The 21523-nt window shown below is 39.5% G+C and overlaps 1 protein-coding gene across 2 annotated transcripts in view; it reads left to right on the top strand.

Annotated features, from left to right (window-relative positions):
- Positions 1-21523, top strand: part of osbp2b (oxysterol binding protein 2b) — a 52058-nt gene that overhangs the window by 23004 nt on the left and 7531 nt on the right. Inside the window, exons 3-9 of one of the 2 annotated variants that reach the window (XM_042421060.1) lie at positions 13047-13297; positions 17756-17954; positions 19240-19360; positions 20013-20079; positions 20684-20836; positions 20950-21195; positions 21374-21494. In XM_042421060.1, coding sequence (XP_042276994.1) covers positions 13047-13297; positions 17756-17954; positions 19240-19360; positions 20013-20079; positions 20684-20836; positions 20950-21195; positions 21374-21494 — 1158 coding nt within the window. Of the gene's footprint in view, positions 1-13046; positions 13298-16979; positions 17125-17755; positions 17955-19236; positions 19361-20012; positions 20080-20683; positions 20837-20949; positions 21196-21373; positions 21495-21523 lie in introns of those variants that run through there. The other variant, XM_042421061.1, reaches the window with a different exon arrangement.

Genomic DNA, 21523 nt, shown 5'->3' with positions numbered 1-21523 from the left:
GTCAGACATGGTTTAAAGTAAATTACTTGGTTAAACGGTCAGTAGAAGCCACGTTAGCTCCCTAAATTTGAGTTCTCAATGTTCCAACCAGGCCTCTGCTGAAAAACATAACAAATAAAATAGCCTGAATAATAAGATGCCTCACAATGTTGCAGCTCCTCTTGACAGAGAACTCATACCCAACAATCATGTCCTCCTGTCAGTCATGTCATCGTCAGTGTCCTCGATGCAGTGCTCCAGTTTTAGGCAGGATGTGGAATTTGAGAAAGATAAAAATAGAAAGCAGAATAAGAAAGCTACAAGAGAAAAAAGTGCTTAAATGGCAGGTTCACAATTTTTGAAGTATGTCTTAAAACAATACTCCAAATGAACATCGAAACATGCTTTGCTAACTTCGGCTGTCTGAGCTTGTCAAATAAAGCGGATATCTTCCACAATTAGTCTTTTTAGTAAAAAAATGTCCTGTTTGTGTCTCAACTATTCAGCTGCAGTGGAAGGATCGTAACAAAAAGAGGGAATTTGGCACTAAAAAGACACTTACTTTGAAAAAAATTTGAATGAATGAAATTTTGGACAACTGGTGCTTCATTTTACCTTCTGATAAATGTTTCAATACATTTTTGCACAGAAGGAGGGCTTTGTCCTCCATCACTGACATTGTAAGTGCATTATGAAGGGCTCTCTTAATGGCCGGTATGTACAGGAGGAATGATTATAGCAAAAAACAAAACAAAACATGGCAACGTTCATTTGGGCACCTGACTACTATCAGATAAGCATTTAAAACATGTTGTAACATCCATCTAATTAAATGATGATGCAGTTGTGAAAGGGCTGTGGGAACATACACGTATTTATACTATAATTTTGACTACATGTACTGTAAACATTATCACAACACAAGTAAAGCAACCACAGAAAATGTCTGCTATTTGCATTACTTTTTCCCGTGTACCACAGTCTGTGGCCTAATACACATCACTCCTTTCTTATCTATTTTTTAATGAAAGCATGAGGTTCTGATTATGAAAACATTGTATTTATTAAACTGGACGGTGAATCATTGATAATCAGTTGAATCTGCAGTCGGACAATGAAATGTTCTCATACCCGGTGGAAAGTTCTTGGTGTACTCCGGCTGCTATAATGAATTCAATTATGACGAGCGGTCTGTTGACATTTTAAACCTCTGGAGCCGCACCGTCATGTGAGATTCCACATCACTTTGATAATCAGTTCTTAGTGAAGTATGTCAGACTGCTCCATGAGAAGAAGAAAAGAATAAAACTCAACATTTTACTTTAATTTCTCTTTCGTCAAGAATACACATAGTTGTTTGCATTTTTTAAGAAGGGTCAGAGCACAGGGTCAGCCAGCTTTGACATCATCATTTTTGATTATTCAAATATTAATGCACATAACTTAAGAGTACTTTAGAGACACTTCTCCCACCGGCAGTCACCTCTGCTCTGGTCGATGGCCACCTTCATGGGTTCTTGCAGCGCTGGCACTGGGACAAGTAGCATGATGGATCACAATCTCGCTGTGTTCTGGAGTTACTGACTCGTAGATCTTGCTGAATCTTTTTACATTATTGGGGTGTTCAATGAGTGACAGTAACAGTAACTCACCAGTGACTTCTTATCAATCGCATGGCAAGTTTTGTTGAGTTTGAGTTGTTATTGCTATATTTAGTAGGAGTGGGCAAAATGGATAAAATTATCTACCGCGTATATGTAATTTCAAAATGCAGTATTGTTGTAGATATTGTTATATTGTAGTATGTACAATTTTTCAGGAAGTCAACACACAGACAGTGTGTCTATTTTGGCTAGTCCAGTGCCTGACCAATCAAGGCTCTTCATCACATAACTGCAAAATGTATTATGCAATATAAATTCCATAACTGCCATAAAGCAATCCTCATCATTGATATATATATATATATATATATCAGTATTGCTCAGAATGAATTCAATACAGCCAGAGATATTTTAAAAAGAGCCACCTTGACATAAACATTATCCCAAAGCCTTTGACTGTTGACAAGTTTCTTACAGTATATATCATCATTTCCCTAAACTCTAGTGCTTAGATAAATATATTGAGTAGGATTACGCTGTCTGCTGCTAGTATTCAACAAGGAATCGGTGCGTGAACCTTACACGTCACACAGCGGAGAGAGTCAATAATACTGCATCTCAACCATGCATTACTGCGTCATGTTTGTTTGTATGTATTTGCTAATGAGCGGCTACTTTAAAATTACACTACATTGCAGATTTGCACTTGATATAAAATAATGTACATCTGTAAATAAGAGCAGTCTGTCAAAAGCATTAATATTTCTGTTTTTAAAATATATATAAGCACTGTTTTACATGAAGCACTGTGAACAGACTCCTCACAGACTGAGCAGCTGTTCACGTGCATGTAAATGAAGCGTGTATGTGTGTGAGCATGCATTCAGTTAATGTCTTGCATACATGGGTTTTAATTAAGCTCCTTGCCGTTCAATGATGAAAAATGTATTGTAAATGTAGTGTTGATCAGACAGCCAATGAAGAGATGGCTGCAGACTGTTTCAAATGGTAAACACAGGCTTCACATTTTGCCTGTGATTCATTGTCTCTCGACAGGAGCAAACTTTTTTTTTTATTACTGCAGTAATATCCTGGAAATCCTGTCACAGTGACCAGACTTGTGTGCATGAGCTCAGTTAGTATTCTGAGGTTGTAGGATAATTAATGACCTCAACCTTCAAACTGTAGGAGTTATGCAGTAAGCAAGAGCCATTCGCCTCTCACGGGTTTGATGCACCAGCTGGGAATTTATAAAATGTGCTAGAATAAAAATCGACTGTTTAGTCATCAGCAGACTGATTGTTTTATGTTTTGTCTATCTAAAATGTTTCTGAATTAAAAGTCATTGCTTAGTTGCTCCAGTTTTCTGTTAATCTTCTTTCTTTTGTTGTTTGCTGCTTTCTGAGAGTGTTCGATTGGATACACTGCCAGAGCTCTACTGCAGAGCTTTGGGGACAGTGATGAGTTGCACTGCACAGTTTCTCATTTGCTTTTGGAGAGCTGAGCTCTGTGTTACTGGGTTTAACCTGCTGTCTCCTCTGTTTGTCTCCTTGTGATGCATCTCAGGGGAGGTATGGAGCCAGTTAGCAATTACTGGCCAGGATTACACTCCTTTTCCCTGAAACACATCTGCTCTCATCTAGCTGTGTTCTCTCTTCTGTTTTTTTTTTCAAATGTACTTCTCATATATTTTTCTCTTTCTCGGGCACACTCTATTAAAACGGTCAGCCGCAAAACATCTCACTCTCTCGTCATCTCATTCTCTCTTTGCTGTCGGTGCTGAAAGGTTTTTTTTCCAACTGCAGGTATCTCTTTCTGTGCTAAAAATACAATGGTCTTTGTTTGATAATGGTAATTATAAGGATTATTTCCATTCTCACACTGTATATATCACAATGTTTCTTTTCCATGTAAAAGCAAAAATAATGTGGACCCTTGAGCAATGAAATTAGTGATGTGGTGTACATGTGTCACAACCTGACTCAAGACTGGACAAAGGAGGGGAGACCACACATGAGTTGATACTAAAAATAGATTTATTGTGCATAACTTAAATATAAATGAAACTAAATACAACCACAATCAACATAGTGGAAGCCAGAGGGGAGAGGGCAAATGACTGACTGCCTCCAGCATATGTGGAAGCTGGGCAGTCCATGTGAGCTGAATCCTCCTGACGACCCAACTCCGCCCACTGAGTCTGTCCAGAGAGGGTGGTTACAATGTGGTTAAAGTCAAATAATAAGAAAGTGCCTTATTATATTGTGTAATATTATATAGTATATTATTATTGCTCAGTTGCATGTTTTCAGGTACACCTACATGCAGTTAAATACAACAGCACTGCAGCAAATCCTACCATCATGAAGTTATAATGTACAGGTTTTGTTGAAATCAGGGTGTTTCTAATAATTTGTCCATCCCACTGATATCAAAGGGGATATATATAATACTAGAAATTAGGGCCTGACTGATGCTGGATTTTTGGGGCTGATTCTGATATTAGGAAGTAAAAAAAAAATCAGATCTCTCAAATGTGGTTATCAAACACTTGACAGAGATATGTAATGGAGGCGTGATATTTTACAGTTTAACAAAAAACTTTATTGTATAAAATTTCGTCAGTGCACTGAAACAGTAAACTTCAGTGGGAATTTAATAATTATAAATAGCTATAAATAAAAAAACAACCAAAAAACATATGTACATATATAATAAACTTGAATTAAGAAAAAGGACCAAATATACATCAAATGCTGCTTATACCTATAACTTTAAGACATAAAAAAAATATTGGTGCATATTAGACAACATAAATACCAATCCGATATATCTGTGATAGGCCGATTTGGGCTCTACTAGGAATAATATAAATAATATATGGATATTAGAAACACTTCTCAGCTTACTCCCTTTGTTATAAATCAATATAATCAGTTTCAACATAAACTCAACATTATTACCTTCATGAAGGTAGAATTTATTGAAAAGTTGTTGGATTAGACTGCATTAATGTTGGCTCAGTGTACCTAATAAACTGGCAGCTAATGTGTTATCATGAATCATAAAATGATCAATATTTACGGATCATTCACACTGACGAAGATCTACTGTGAAAATTCACAAATAAGGGGTGTGAGATTTGGTCAAAAAATAAAAATGTAAGGATAATATTCTACTTAAGTTATTAAAAACTTTGTAATAACTTGAACAGTTTAGATCTAGTAAGCCCCGAAAGTTGGAGTGCCACATCGCACCTTACAATGTAAACCAATGGGGAGGCAGTCTCAGGGCCTGGACTTTGTGCCAAACTGGGGCGTCTGACATCTAAACTCTAAGTCAGACCACTTTCAAACCTGTATCAATGGATTGGTGATGAAAATTCCTACTAAAATATGACTTTTAATGTAAGATTTGGCCAAAGTCATGGGATTTGTGAGGATATTTCACAAGAAGAGTGACATTCTCCTCTCCAACTGAGAGAGAGAAGGAGGGAAGAAAGTGGGGGGATGGGTGTCACCGTTAAATGCAGCTCATTTTTGAATGATACAGCAGAAAGGTACATACAGTACATTATATACAAACTTTGTATGAAGTTTGGTATCATTTATTTTACAATAATTGTGAGTCTTATATGTATAATTCAGTAGTGGGGATGACCTATGAGGGGGGGTTCGCTCTCACTCTCCATTCAAATATATGAGTATTTTTCTGTGTCCAGCTGCAGTTACTTATTGTCTCTACACATCTGTCAGCAGTGTTCAATGCTTACTTTTTTGTCGAGGAGTACATGTGTTACTAAATGAAAAAAATTAGGAGCACACACAGAAATTTAGGAGCACAATGAAAAATGTTCAAGTAACTGTTTATTAAAGACAACAATTTATCACATACATATTAAAATGTTTTGTGTGTGTGTGTGTATCAATCAAAATTTATGTTCTCTTTAGGGGTGCTTGATTATGGCAAAAAGCATAATCACAATTATTTTTGCTCAATATTGACATCACAGTTATTTAATCATTTTTGGCGATTGCCGATATATGCACATATTTTTTCCCACTTGGCTTAGGAAACTATTACACATGCAAGCATAGATTGTACTAAGTATGATCAAAAAAGACAATATATGATGGATGAACTCAGGAGGACTAGAGTTCCACTAGAGCTCAGTATTAAAACTTTAATGAACCTGCCAAGTGGGTGGAGTAGCAGTTTTTTTTTTTTTGAGTTTATTAGACAGACAGGATTGATGTGTAGGATTTAATATTTGGTCTGCAGTCCGAAGCGGAGGGTGGCGGTAATATGCTATAATTTAGCTATCGTTGAAGCGTGTGGCCGTAGCGTGGCCTTGAGTTTTGATGTTTCGCCATGACCGAGGAAATTGCTATAACTTTAGGGCAAATGCTCCAGTCTGCCCCAAACTTTGCATGTTTGATAAGAGTCCCGGCCTGAACACGTCCTCATGACAATAATCAGTCAGTGATGCAAACTGGCTGAATAGCGCCCCCTACAAAATTTCTGTAAAGCAGCCCCAGCAGCGGGCAAAACAGTGGACAAAGGAAGTGATGTTTATCTCCTTCTTGCACTGTCTGAAAACAGCCCGGGTCTGAAGACATCTACATGCTCGTGACAGAAGCCCTTCGACTGCACTGCGGCCCGACGTGCGCAAAGGTGCGAAGGCCCGTTCAACACTGCTTGCAGCTTTAATTTGTTTTGAAACAGCATCATGTTTTCAGTATCCAGAGAGTAGTTCTGTGTAAAGAAAAATGTAGGCAAATTAAGGCAGTTTTTTTCTAATTGAAGAACAGACAGAATTTATAGGACTTACACTGTAAACCATCACAAAGTTTGATTGCACTAGAGGTTCTGTATAGACACAACTGCAATGTTAATTTGCTCCACAGTTCACAGCAGTGACAGTGACTTACTGGTAAAAAAAATACAGTAAGACTGTAATAATCACATGTACTATAAGTAATCTCCATGCTAAAAATATACATTGCAGAATTTCTGACACTAGTTTCCTCTTTGATTAGGCCTTTCACTACGTTTAAATACCGTCTTTAATTCAAAGGGGCAGTACATTTCTCCCATGTGCTTGGCTGGTTGGCGTGCATGTCTTTCTGCCACAGGGTGACGTCTTATCTGCCGGAGGCCTGGCTCCACTGATCTGACAGCCTGTCCTCAGGGACGAGCAGAGAGACGAGCCCTGACAGTGGGGTAGCATAGCACTGCTCTCCCAATTACATTCTCCCACCGCCTATTTCTTCTGCTTTTTATGTCTTTCCCTCGCTCTTTTGTGCTCAACACTAAGGTGGACACAATGGAAGGAGTGAAGGGCAAAGAAGCTACATGTGATGTGTGTGTTTACATGTCGGGTTGTTAGGATATGATGACATCGATATTTGCTTAAATTATATTATCATCCTCTAAGGAGGAGGATGTGGTAGAGACACGGTAGGAACAGGAAACAGACATGCATTTCTGTCGGGAGGTGGTGGACTGTGGGGGATGGGGGGAGGGAGTCCGCCCTTGAGGCATGACTGGCGTTGTAATGGGCTCCTGGCCTTGCCTCATGGTGTCGACTTCGCTACAGAGAGCCATCCATCTGCATCTGTTGTTGTGAAGGAAGGAGCTGGAGATTTGAGGGGGCGAGCCTCGGCACTGACGCACAGACAGCATAGATACGACATATGTTTGGTGTAAAACCCACTCTTCAGTTTTTATTCTACATCGGTGATATACAGTTGATAGCATATGTGGAAGCATCTTGAAAGGTTTTCATGTCCCGTCTTCAGACTTATCTGGTAGTGCTTGACATTTTATCGGTGCTATATTTGGCTCAGTAAGCCAAAAGGACAGAGTAGAAAGGACATGGTTGAAGAAAGCTTTGTGTCCTGGTTTCTCCTTGTCGTTGAAGGAGCTGGTAGCCAAAATCTGTGCTTGTGTCAGTGGATAGTGTTCTTGAGGTTTGAAGAAAGAAGAAAAAGAAAAAAGGAAGAAAAGAAAGAAAAAAAGGGGAAGAAGGGAAAAATAATCCAAGACCAACATTTTTTTTTTCTCTTTTCTTAATAGCCTAATTGTTGTCTTCTTTTTCTGTCAGTGCTCCTGTACAGTATTTACATCGAAGGTTACCTTAGCTGTAAGATGAAAGTACAGTGAAAATTGAAGGATGGCAATAGTGTTTATGACTGATATTGTTTGAGGGCTGCGTTAGTAAAGGGTTGGTTTAGATTTGTAAATCGGTTTGGACGGGGTTAGAAATGTAGGACTTACTTGTTTGTTGATTATTTGTCAGAATTGTGTACTTTTTCTTTTTCCGTTTCTATTTTTGTGAGTAATTTAATTTTTAAAACAAAAAAAAAAAGGTTTGAGGAAAGAGAATTAGTTTTGCAAGCAACCTGCTGTAAGCAGAGTCTCTTCTAAACAAATATGCCTTGGTACATGTGACAGTTTATTTTTAAGTGGCATTGCTAAGAGCTGCTGAACTCATTGGCAGAATGAGGGTGAATAATAAGAGCGAGGCTTCACTGCAGTGTTCTCCAGCAAATGTCTTTGCTTAGTCATGAGTTTATTTTCAAACTTCCCAATTGTAATGTATATATATCATTTAACGCTGGAAAAAGGGACAGTGCTTCTTGTTTTGCCCCCTACATCACCTACAGTATACACTTCATATCCAGATATTATCCAGACTCTATTTCACACTCCTGATGTAGATATGAAGCATAGCATTGTGATAGTATTTACAGTAGCTCAGTCGTGCCCTTGCCATTCAGTAACCTTGTTTTTTTCATCAGGACAGATACTGGTCTCATGTTTCCGTTTGATTTCCTATTGGTGGTTCCTATATCTGTCACCTATTCGTTTGTTCATCCGCTCCTGACAGCTGACACGGTTTTAGGAAACTTGAGGGCAGGATTTGTTATGTCCTTCACCAACACTCAACAAAAAAACACCCTTTGGTCCAGGAAATGCCCTATCCATCGCTGTCTCCAAAGGGGTCGTGTCTGAAAGCTGCAGAAAGACCAACTTGCCGGTTTCTGGCATTTCAGATTTACTGTTCACTGATTAGTTGTTTGTCCATGCGTGACACACAATCTCCTGCTAGATTACCCCTGACTGATTAGACCTTGAGGGAACGTGCAACAATGGGGAGGAACTGTATTATGAAATCAACGCATTTCAGCTTGTGAAACGCGTTGATTTCATAGTGGCGGTTACTACAGATTGGTCACCTATGTTCATAGGAGACCAACGTGTTTCAACCAATGGCGAAACGTTTTGGTCTCACAATAAAGTTGTTAAAGTTGTTCTAAATCTCTAACTCTTAAGCTCTTTGTTAAAGTTGTTCTTTATACTACAAGTTTTGCGGGTGTCTTGACCCCTTTAGACTTCTTTCCTTCTTCACGCACTGTGGAAGTAGGTGTTAAGTTGTGCCAGAAATTCAACTTGCAAGACTGGTGCATCTTACCACTGTGTTTTTGCCTTTTTAAAAGTCACAGTAATTGGCTTTAAAAAAGTACAGGTCAAAATTAAAGGTTTTAATAATTTGTCACCTTCAATTCTGTTCAAATTCAAATTATGTAAAATTTAAGCCCACACATCTGACCCTTATTCTAGTAAATTGACTTCAAAACAGTCTGCAGTCTTTATTTGACATAAAGGATTTGCCACCACTTTTTATTTATTTTCGCCTTTAAAAAACAATGAAATAAAAAATAAAATAAAAAATGTTGACATTTTCTTAAATTCGTTCAATCACATGTGATTTGCATCAGGCTCGTTGTTGCCACGTGGGAGGAAGTTTAAAACTACACTAACTCACAAAGTAACTTATCAGTTTAAAGGTGCAGTGTGTAGAATTTAGCGGCATCTAGCTGAACAGACTTGGCAGAACTGGAATATAATATTCATAAGTATTTTCTAATTAGTGTATAATCACCTGAAAATAAGAATCATTGTGTTTTTTCGTTAGCTTAGAATGAGCCCTGTATATCTACAGAGGGAGTGGGTTGTCTCCCATTGAGCCTGCCATGTTGCACCGCCATGTTTCTACAGTAGCCCAGAATGGACAAACCAAACACTGGCTCTAGAGAGGGCCTTTTGCATTTTGCATTCAGCTGGTTGCCATCTGCAACCTCACTGCTAGATGCCATTAAATCCTACACACTGCACCTTTAAAGCTGTTCTGCTGTGGTCACACTTTATCAGTTTCAGGCTTATTTCATTAACTCTCTCTGTACTTGCTCTTTGACTTTTTCACCCACCTCTTTCACTGTCTCTTTCCTTCCTTTGCACTGTAGCTGCAGGTCTCACGACACAGACTCTGGTCAATTTTCTGACTTGACATTGTCAGCTTTTTTTATCTTCTCTGCAGTAACTTTATTGAAATTCTGTGTAATTTGATTCCCGCTCTGTTGCTGGCTGGTGGTGGGTGGATGCTGGTGAAATTTTCTGATCCAGGTTTTGTTGGCACTGTAGGACTACTGGGTTGACCTTTGGCTGGACTGTTTAGCTTTTGTCTGTCCCTTTTAATGGCCAGACAGCGTCTTTTTGAAATCCTATTCAACATGTTCACACATTAATTCAGAGGCTAGCGATCAGCAGCCTGTGTGTATGCTGCGTCTTTCTGGCTGAACTTTGGTTACCTTTAAATGAAAATGGATTCCAAGGAATGCAGATATGGTGAGACAGTTTTTCTTTGCCTCTCTTTCACCCCTCCTCTGGCTTCCTTCTTTCTGCCCCCACTTCCCTCAGTTCTCTTTTCCTTAAGACAAGAGATCTTGACCTTCATCTATGCATTAACTGCTTACATAGGCTTTGTGGACATATTTGTAATCTTCGTTGTTGATTATAGCCTGACCAATATATCCGCATGGCCATTATTATCCACTGACCTCAGCTAATCACATCTCTGTCAGTATTGATGTCGGCTGATAAGTAACTATACATTTGCAGTACAGAAAGACCGAATAAACTTTATGAAGTAATTTTAAAAAAAACTGTGTTTCCATTTGTTCACCAGAGAGCACTGACAAGTTTATTTGTCAAGTACAAATGATCCCACTCTAAATATCTTGGACACAATTCTTTAAAGCTGCACTAGTCAATAACTTTTATATAAACAATTAATCTAATGACTGCATGTAATGTAATGAGTTGCTTCTAGTGACAAACTCACAGACAACTATGATTTGATTGTTTTGGTTTTACAGCCCACAACTCTGCTGTCATAAACCCTCTTCCAAGCAGCGGGAAGCCATTTTCAGCAAAAAAGCTTCAAAATCCTACTGTACATTACCTTCCCAGCACCAAACGGCAGACAGACAGAGTTAGCGACTTGCTGGTGAACATAGCAGAGCATTTAGTAGCTAAAGAGACAGATGTTTCCCTCAGGAGTCGGTGGAGATCAACACAGAGCCAAAAGGAGACTAAATATTGGACTTCAATTTGTCAGTTAGACAAACACAAATGACTGCTAATGCTGTTTGGCAACTGTTTGTTAACATATTTTACGTAACAACCAGGTGATTATATGTTAATATTGTGTTTTCAGTTTTTTACGCTGCCCCCAAGTGGCCCAAAAAATTAACTAATGCAGCTTTAATAACTTTATCATTGAAAAGTTAAAAAAATAATATCAGTGATTTATTATCTGAATTTTTTTAAACTCTCAAATAGTGATATTGGTAAAAATATGCCACAAAAATTATTATATTTAAAAAAATCCAAACTTTTGTCTGGTACTGTATATGTTGGGCTCCACTGTTAACACTGTGAAGGTTGCTTTTACCAGTTACTTTAAGTCAAAAACTGTTGAAAAGCTTTGAAATGGTGAATTCTTTAAATGGACTCAATAAGGTTACTCACTTAATTTACAAGAACTTTTTCATACTTTTCTTCCATCACATTTATCAAAAACATTTTGAAAAAAATGTGATTTGAACATTATGAATGGATATGATGCATAAAATATACTGAGCTCTATGTAAACATTTGTCTCTGTGAGCTGGACGTTGACAAAGGTCCCGTTCAAACTTGAACTCAGTATATTGTTGTTACATGTTGTGGTCCTCACGCTGCCACATCCCTCAGGCTGATATCCATGTCATACTTGGGTGGTGTAAATTGGCTTGACACTGCGAGGTCACAGCCAGCTGCCATGTTCTTCACTGAAAGTGTTGCTGTAGTGCAGCCTCTTATGAAGACTGTGACAATCTTTCCTATCAGCTACATAACAGACCTTTTCAATGTGACAAAGCATGCTTTGCATGCCCGAGTGTAGAAGACAGCAAAAACATTACATTTACAGACATTAGAGCATTAGAGGGTCAGTAGGGTTGCTCTCCCTGCACTCCAACCTTAAACCTCACTGTTACAGAAATATACTTTCCCTGTTGGAATAAACAAAGTCTCCTTTTCTACTTTTTCTCCTTCTCCTTATCCTCCTGCTCCTCCTCATTCTTCCTTCTCTTGTTCTTGAAGCTCGGACTCCAACATTGAAGCTGGATCTGTGTTCTTTTAACTTATCTCAGCCCATATGGGTTTGTTTTGATTTATGATTTTATTTTGGGAAATATTATCTTGTATGAATTCAGATTTGATACGGAAGTGTATAAATATGTCATGTGAGTTTCCTGGTGTTTTGCTATAAAAAGACTTTCATAATAGAATTTATTATTCTAGAAAGCTGTGTATATGTTCACTTTAGTTCAGTCCCCTTTATGATGTGAGTGGGCTGTTTATGGACCCAGGTCTTACCCTTGGTATATTTCTGTCTTTCTGTCTTTCTGTGTGTGTGTGTGTGTGTGTGTGTGTGTGTGTGTGTGTGTGTGTGTGTGCATCGATGCTTGCAGTGAACGTGCTCATATGTGTGTGTAATGTAGAGCTGACGCTGCAACACTGTTCTCGTATGTTCTGTGTAACCTCGAGTAACCTCCCTCTAGTGACATCATAGGGAAAGGCAGCTGCAACAGCAAAGGTTCATGGGTACGGACGAGCTGTTTGTATTCAAATGTCCTTTACATTCGATAAGCGTCCAAGGATTCCTGCAGTCAGAGTGGTCATATTTAGTGTGTTTCTTGAGTGTATGTGTTAATGTCAAAGGAAACCGAAAGCAAACTAACGGCTGTCCAATCAAATCTAATTTCATTGTTGGAGCAAATCTTTTTTATCTTTATCATCTATCTTTTTTTTTAACTTTCCATCAGTTCCATCATTTAATGAACATTACTTTACCAACACATAGAGATAAGCAAATAACTTTGCGGCCACTATGGCTGCCTATCTTTACTAATTTAACACCATTCTTGTCTTCCTTTATGAGACTATAAAGAGTAATCTGTGATACAGGTCTGCCTGGGAAGTTTGGGTGTGTGCACATTTTGCAATAAAGCTGCTATACACATAAATATGAAAACTTTTCTAAATAAATATCCTCTGACCTCTCCCTTCCAGATGACTCCGGAGACGAGGAGCCCACCTCCCAGTCAGACCGCAGCGAGATTCAGGGCACCCTGAAGATACTCGTCAGCAAGCTCGATGACCTGAGCACATGTAATGACCTGATTGCCAAACATGGGGCGGCCCTGCAGCGTTCCCTGAGTGAACTCGAGGGTCTGAAAGTCCCCGTGGAGGGAGGAGAGAAGATCAAGGCAGTCAACGAGCGAGCCACCCTCTTCCGCATCACTTCCAATGCTATGATCAATGTAAGTAGTTGGGACGGAGCGGGCTACATGACGCAGCAGCACTCAGGAGAGAGCGATCTGTGCCCTGCATGCTTTGGCACGATCAATGTGACAAGAGTGCCAGTCATCTATAATGGCCTGGATAGTGAGTGATGAAAGATGAGATCACTTCACAGTGTGGCGAGTTAAAACAAGAGCCACTGAGCTGCAGGTTTAGAGACGCAGTATCAGTTTGTATTTAGTTCTTACGCAGAAACATTTCTAAATTCATACATAAACATAATCTTATAGTTGTTAAGAATACCAACAGCTCCGTTGTTGGAATAAGTTAAGTCCATTTTATATAGCCCAAAATCTGCAACTGCAACTAATGATTAGTTAGATTATCGATTAATGTGTAGATTATTTTCTCAATGAATTGATTAATGGCTTGATCTATAAAATGTTAGATGTCCTGTTTTGTCTCACCAATGGTCCAAAACCCAAAGATAATCAGTTTACTATCATGCATGACATAGAAAAGCATGAAATTATGACATTTGAGAAGCTGAAACCAGAACATTTAAAAATGGCTAAAACGATTAATCGATTATAAAAATAGCAGATTTTCCTTGAAGGGCTTTACAATCTATACAACATGAAAACCTCTATCCTTAGATTCTCAATTCAAATAAAAGGGGAATAAGGGAGAAATGTCATAAAGAACAACAGAATAACCTCCTTTTGGAATAACATTTTGTAGTTCAGCCATTTTTTTTTACTCTCTCAGCTGGATTTTACAAAACACAACAACAAACACCACCAGGTTTTCTGTTACCACTATGTCAGATGTGTTGAATCTAATTACCAACATCAGACTGTATCTGGCCCTGTTCCCTTTTCATCAATGCTAAATACACCAGGATTTACAGTTTGTAGTGGATCGGAGTTCAGGGAGGGTTGAAGTATGGAAGGAGTGAGATATGATAGCGGGTGGGGGGTGGGGGGCGGATGGGAGTACAGGAATAGCCCCTGCTCCCCCCTCAAACCTGAGACCCTCCCTGCCCAGTGAGGAGTGTCAGAGTCTTCTAGACTACAGTCGATTAGACAGACAGACCTGCTCTCACTAAAACCAGACAATCATATAAGGTTTGTTTATCTTCCTGCTTCTCTCAATGGCTTAGTTGATAGCTGTGTTTATTCTTGGGTCAGTGAATTTTTACCGCTATAATGCATGCCTGAATAGTTTTTCTGTCACATTTGCGATTGTGAGGGGTAAAATAATTTTCACTGGCTCAGTAGCTGTGGTTAGGCTTAAGTAAGATTTGTTTTGAAAGCCGGCAGTAAGAGATTATGGCTCCTAATATGGTTAAGTATGCGCTAATACAGCACATTATGAGACTTGAGCCATAGTGATACGATGAGAAAAAGGAGTCATATCGAGATTCCACTTAAATTATATGAAAGGCCATTGCTTAAAATGACGAGCCCTTGTTTCTTAGTGTCATCCATTTTTTTTTATTAATTGGTATGGGAAATTGAAACTTACTGGACAAGCAATAAAATAAACCCTCTTGGATCGCCAAACTCATTAAAATGCCATTAGGTTTGCCAAGAATTTGCTCCTAATGAGAAAGAAGAAGTACTGCTACAAACTCCCTGCAGTAATTTTTGGTCTTATAAATGGCTCTCTTCAAGCGGAGGATATGGGTATTTGGATTTCTGCAACCGCTCTAAAATATAACTGTAGTCCTTGTGTGCTGGTTCCAGAAAAATGGGGCAATACATGTTAAGAGGAAAAGAAGGAGAGAGGGAGGGTTAGGAGAAGAAGGAGGCCATGATGGCAAGACACAACTGCATGCACTCAGTGATCTGACCCTGGCCCGGGGAGAAGGTTGCAGTGTAGTTCATTTAGTGGTGATGTAACTTCTCACGTGTGCCATTGAATCCAAGCTCTTGCCGTTTTCTGTGTGTGTGTATGTGTGTATGTATGCGCGTGTGTGTGTGTGCACTCCCACAACTTTTGGATCGTATGGAACAGTTGCGTGACACGTTGCTCAGGTTAATTTTATTCTTTTCCAGTTCACTCATTCTGCAACATTCTCCAGGGCTTTTAATTCGACACCGACATCTGTTCATGCCAACTCTTAACTACACATCCACTTGTGCAAGCTCCATCCACTCTGCTCAGCCTTCATGCAACCCTGTTGTCCCACTTCCACCGGAAGTCACATGCTGTCTGTTTTAGTGCTGGAGACTCAGCACAAAAAATGTGGAACTGTTATAAGATTTTAAGTGGGTGTTGAGTTTCGTATCGTGGTTATGGTTATGAGGAAGTGGACCCCAACGTCACATGCACTTGTAGAATTTAAACGATCACAGACATTGATGGTTTAGTCTCTTCATGTATGGCTGCTGAAGGTAAGAGTTTGATTGGAGATGAGTCAAGTTAAGTGTTTTCACTGTCAGATATTTTGTTTTTTCCATGCTGTGTTTTGAGCAAAATAGAGTGTCAATCAGGAATATTGCAACCTTACCAAACATATTATTCTGATATATTACATCATCACCAGTAGATTGTAATTTGTTAGGTGTGTAAATAGCATATTTGCAAATGTCAAGGACACAATGTTACATTGTCTTAGTTTGTGACATGATAATGTTTTGCAGTATAGTAATTTAGATTTACTGCAATACAATGGAGAGTACAATTTGATGAATGATGAATATAATTATAAATGGAAAAACACTGCAACAGCTATTTTTTTAAATTTAAAAGCTTTAATTTAAATACTTAATGAGATTCCGGATGTATTGCACTTTTTCAGTACATTAACATTTTAGAAAAATTTCACTAAAAACATCAACCTGTCTACTAAATGATACCTGAAGTGTCCACCCATATGAGGGTAAGAAGCACTGTTTCAACAGACAGATACTGTAGATATCCTGCTTTCTGGATACAGATCAAGAAACGTGTCAGATGTCACTGCATCCTTGTTTCTCTTCCTGCTGCCTAAAGGTGATACTGTACATCCTGACTGCACTCTCACCACCAACACAACAGAGATTATTTGAGCTCTGTGACACGTTTGTCCCTCCAGCATGCTTCCCGTAGCCAGAACTTTATCTAAGTGTTTCAAGCTAACCCTCAACAGCCCCTTTAGCACAGTGACCAAAGAGATATTTGTTGCAATACTGAGTGAACACAAATGTAATCACATGCTGTTCCACTCATGTGGGGAAGAGCAATAAAAAAAACCACCACAAAATGCTACAAAAATGCTTAATTGCAATACCATTGCTGTTTCAAAATGATCCTTTCTCCTGAGGTCCACTTGCTGACTGCTCAAAGGCTGTCACATGACATTTTCATCATGCATGTTGTCAGCGGTAAGGTGTTATTTAGGTTCATTGACCTTTGAGGAAACAATGTCAGACATATGATGCACTGCCCACAAATGCTGACATGTAATTTATGTTTGATCTAAAGTAACCTCTTTGTCTCTGTAGTAAAAACCCAAAGCAGCAACAACGGTGCCCCCCCTGGACTTAGAAATAGTTATTATGACCCTGCTGCTTTAGCAGGGCCTGCTGTGTGTTTCCCCTTGTGTTGCCTTGCTAGTCCCTGGTAGGCGGAGTTCATCAGTGCAACTGGGAGCACCTGGCCAGTCTCCCAGGAGTATTTAAGATCTGGCTGTCCCAGTCTGCTCTCTCTCCATTCTTCTGGCACCATGTTTTTGTCTGGTTGGCTGTGACTGTGTTACTAGTTTAGGTTTTACATCATACGACACCCTCCACTTATCACTCAACTTGTGCACCTCTCAGTTAAAACTATGTATCTCCCGTTTTTTGTCATGGCTCAGGAGGTCGGTCATGACACAGTCTGCTATGCAATCAGAGGTTTAACCTCTAGCTCGTCTCTCACTGGTGCTTTCTGTGTTTACTCTTTGCTCCAAGGCACATTTGACACAGACCTAGTAAATGCTTGGCAGACAGCTAATTAACATATTGATGATCACTTGAAACAGTGGTGATAAATAGCTTTGATTACAATAATTGTCATGAATCTTTTTCTATCTTAATGATCTCTCTCATATAGTCGTCACCAGTCAAGAACATTTATCCTCACCTGATGATTTTGGCTCTGTTTAGTATGATTTGGTGACTCAAAAAAGAAAAGATTTGATCAGTAAAAGGATATTTTTAAAATGTTTATGATTTTAAGGGTTTTTCAGGTTTTCAAGGTTTTACCTAAACCTGAACAGAAACCAAAAGAAGTCATTCATTTTTCATAATGCCCATGATGCAACTGTATTGTCAAGCCCTGAAAAGATTTATTTTACATCCAAGTTTAATGCAGTATTTTTAATGCAAAAATCTTTGCATTAGAATTGCTTTTTCTGGCCATAGATCATTTTTTTCAGACTGTATATTATAGAAATTAAAATGTCAGTGCTATCTGTGTGTTTATGTACTCGTGTGCGTGTGTTTCCCCAGGCGTGTCGAGACTTCCTGGACCTAGCTGAGACTCACAGTAGGAGATGGCAGCGGGCGCTGCAGTATGAGCGAGAGCAGCGTACCCACCTAGAGGAGACCATTGAGCAGCTAGCCAAGCAGCATAACAGCCTGGAGCGAGCGTGGAGAGAAGCACCCACACTTGTATCCAGCACACCCAGTGCCCCTACCACCAACAAGGGTGAGACTAACTGTCTGTGTTAGTTACTCCTGTGGGCCTCAGTGCGGACTTCACTTAAGTGGCTAAAAGTTATGTGTGACCTGAGGCTCAGTGTTATAAACATTCCTCATTTTGGGAACTCACGTGAAAGAAGGAAATTTTAAGTTGTGTCAGAAGGTTTGGATTGGATTATCGTTAAGTTAGAGATGGTAATTACCTCCATCAGTGATCAGATGTCATGTGGTCTCTGTCGGTCTGTCCATCCATTTGTTTGTTTTCTTGTTTGTTTACCTGAAACCAACAAGTGAATAATTATTATCTGTGTACGTCCAATCTCTGAGAGGAGGAAGCCTTTTGAATTTGGTGACCCTGTGACCTCCTCCTAACACCATTTTCTTTGTTTCAAATCTTCTAACTGCTTAATCTTAAAATATATGTGTTCCTTTAACAATCATGTTTTTGCCTTCAGTAAGTTTCTCCCTGTTGAAAGCAAAAATGTGTAGGCAAAAACCTACTGATATAAGTGACCCTGAAATGTCCTGCAGAAAAACAGCTGCACTGATTATTGGCAAAAACAGCTTTAAACAACTTTTGTTAACATTCAGAAACAAAAACAGGGAGTAGAGCAACATTCTTATAGTACAACATCAAGTTCCAGGGAGGGAGACGAGGTAGATTTTGGACAGGCATACAAACTGTCAACTCTGTTTTTTTGATTGACTGTGAGAGTGATCTCTCCATATTCTTCACAAAATAGTGTTAGTTGCCTGAACTCAACCATAAATTAAGCATAAAAAGCTCATACGAGTTGTTTTTGTAACAGTTATGTGGGCACTGCTGAACAAGCAAACAATAAATTCATTATTAGTCTGGTTGTAAAAGTAGGACATGAAGGAATCTGAAAATACAGTAGAATTTTGTTCATATTGGTTTGTTGACTGAAAGTCACAATTTGCCCTTCTTTTTATTAATAGAATCACTTCATTAGAAAGCACTAGGATTACATGATAAAAGGATTTGTGCTTCTCTGTGTGACGCCACAGTTTATACACATAACAGATCACTGAATATTCAATGTGAATATGAGGAGCTCACAGAGGAACTCACATCATTCAGGCTAGTTAACCAGCAGGAACATTGCCAATTTTACTAAGCTGATTATTCTTTGATTAATCGCCATGGGTATGTGATTATTCGCTGCTCTCTCTTGAACCCTGTAGAATACAAACTCACCACCATGTGATGGCTCTGCTACTTTAGCATGCTGTTTGCATGTATACTCACAATGTATATGTCCTGACAGAAGGGAGTGAGAGGCCACGCAAAGAAGAGGCGAGTGATGAAGATGAGGATACTGAGTACTTTGATGCCATGGAGGATTCCCCTGCTTTTATCACAGTGACTGCCACTGAGAACACACAGCACAGGTCAGTCTCACACAGGGATTTGTGTAGTTTTTTTTTTTTTTAATTTAGCAAAACAGCAGGACAACTGAAAGACAGATAAGGGGATGAAGGTATAGTTTCAACATTTAGTCTACATGTGAAACCACTATAAACCATTTCTGGAGGCGCTGTAATGTTTGTCATGATAGTGAATTTGACTGGCTGACAGTTGAACAAAGCTCTGATGATGGCGTATGGTGTGACAACTTAACACACACACACACAAATCAGACAGTGTTCACATTGTCTTATAGAGACAAATAACATAAGATTATTGTCCTTGCCTGCTGTCCTGCAGCAAAATAAGCTATTTTTTTATGCTCTCAATACATTTTTTGAGCATATTTATTGTGGTACAGTCAGCCTCTTGCTGTTTTTTGCAGAGCTTCTGCTGTCTTTCTTAACTTTGTAAAAAGTTTTCTTTCTCATCATCGTTTTGGCTCAGCCCTGGCAAAATATCCCTCAACTGCAATAGCACCATTAAAGACTGATGGAAAATGTTGCACATTGTGTCTACTGTGCTTTGTGTATTGGGCGTGAGTGCAAGTGGTGAAAGATAGAGAGCCAGAGGATGGCAATGAGTCTGTTTTTGTGTCCAGTGCTCATCACAGAAGATATTTTCATTCTGTTCCAGGCGATCTCAGAGTAATTTAAGCGGAGCGAGTGGAGGTCACTCCAATGACTGGAACCAGGACGACCATGTAAGTGTCTGTCCTCCTAACAAGTGTGACTAATAGGACTGACATTTCTGATCACTGTTGACTTGTGTAATCTCAATATAGATTCATTTGTACTGCTGGAAAGCTCACAGCTCATTGATTTATTTATGTAACTGTCTTCACTTGCTGTTTGCGACACTCTTGCTGCTCTCACAAGCCTTGTTTCCTACCCTACATTCATCCTGCACACACACACACACACACACACACACACACATACACACACACCCTTTATGTTTCCTACAGTCTCATTGTCACCCTTGTGGTACCAAAGATACACAGCTGCATCATTCCACTAAATCTTAATTACCAGTCAAACATCTGCTTCTCTCTCCTCTCAACTCTCTCTTGCTGCTTCTTCTCACAAACAGACATCTGTGTCTTCTGCTCCCTCTCCTTCTGCTTTCACTTGCTCTGTCACTACACTCAGTGATATTGTATGCTGTCAAGCTGTCCACGAACTGTAGAAGCTGAAGTGTTTCTCAAACTTGAATATATATATATATAGAGTCTTCTTTTTCATAGAAAGTTAAAACACCACCTCTCATTCTCCACTCATTCCCCGCACACTTGTACCTTATCTCAGATGTCTCCAAGCTGTAATGATGTGTCAGGGAAGGAGCTGCAGCCCCGCAGACAGCGGCGGACTCATGTTCCAGACAAACCTAACTACTCCCTCAATTTATGGAGTATCATGAAGAACTGCATTGGCAAGGAGCTCTCCAAAATTCCCATGCCTGTAAGTGTGTGCTGCATGGTTCTGTTCTGTTTCTGTACATTGTTCTCATAATCTAATGGTTTGATATTGTTGTATGATATTTTATACGACACATGCCTTTATCTCTCCTTCAGGTAAACTTCAATGAGCCTTTGTCGATGCTTCAGCGTCTCACCGAGGACCTGGAGTATCATGAGCTTCTGGACAAGGCAGCACGCTGCGACTCCTCCCTGGAGCAGATGTGCCTGGTCGCTGCCTTCTCCATCTCCTCCTACTCCACCACGGTCAACAGGACAGCCAAGCCCTTCAACCCCCTCCTGGGCGAAACCTATGAGCTCGATCGTCTGGAGGAGTTCGGCTACCGCTCGCTGTGTGAGCAGGTAACAGCATTGCCACAGGGAGTTTTTTGTTTACACACTCAATGATGTGCATCCATGCAGCTGACACGCAAACTGTTGTACACAAGATCAGCTTATATTCTTCAAACAAGCTTGTTGTTTATATGAAGCAGTCTCCTACATTGTACATTTTTAACTTTTTGTACATCCTTCTTGTCAGGTGAGCCATCACCCCCCTGCAGCTGCTCATCATGTGATTTCCCAACGAGGCTGGACCCTGTGGCAGGAAATCACCATCGCCAGCAAGTTCCGTGGCAAATACCTCTCCATAATGCCTCTGGGTAAAACCTTTAATATTCAGCTGTGAAGA

The sequence above is a fragment of the Thunnus maccoyii genome, chromosome 9, assembly GCF_910596095.1.
Source record: "Thunnus maccoyii chromosome 9, fThuMac1.1, whole genome shotgun sequence".
Taxonomy (NCBI): domain Eukaryota; kingdom Metazoa; phylum Chordata; class Actinopteri; order Scombriformes; family Scombridae; genus Thunnus; species Thunnus maccoyii.
Note: the sequence above shows the minus strand (reverse complement) of the source record. Positions and strands in the feature narration are given on the sequence as shown.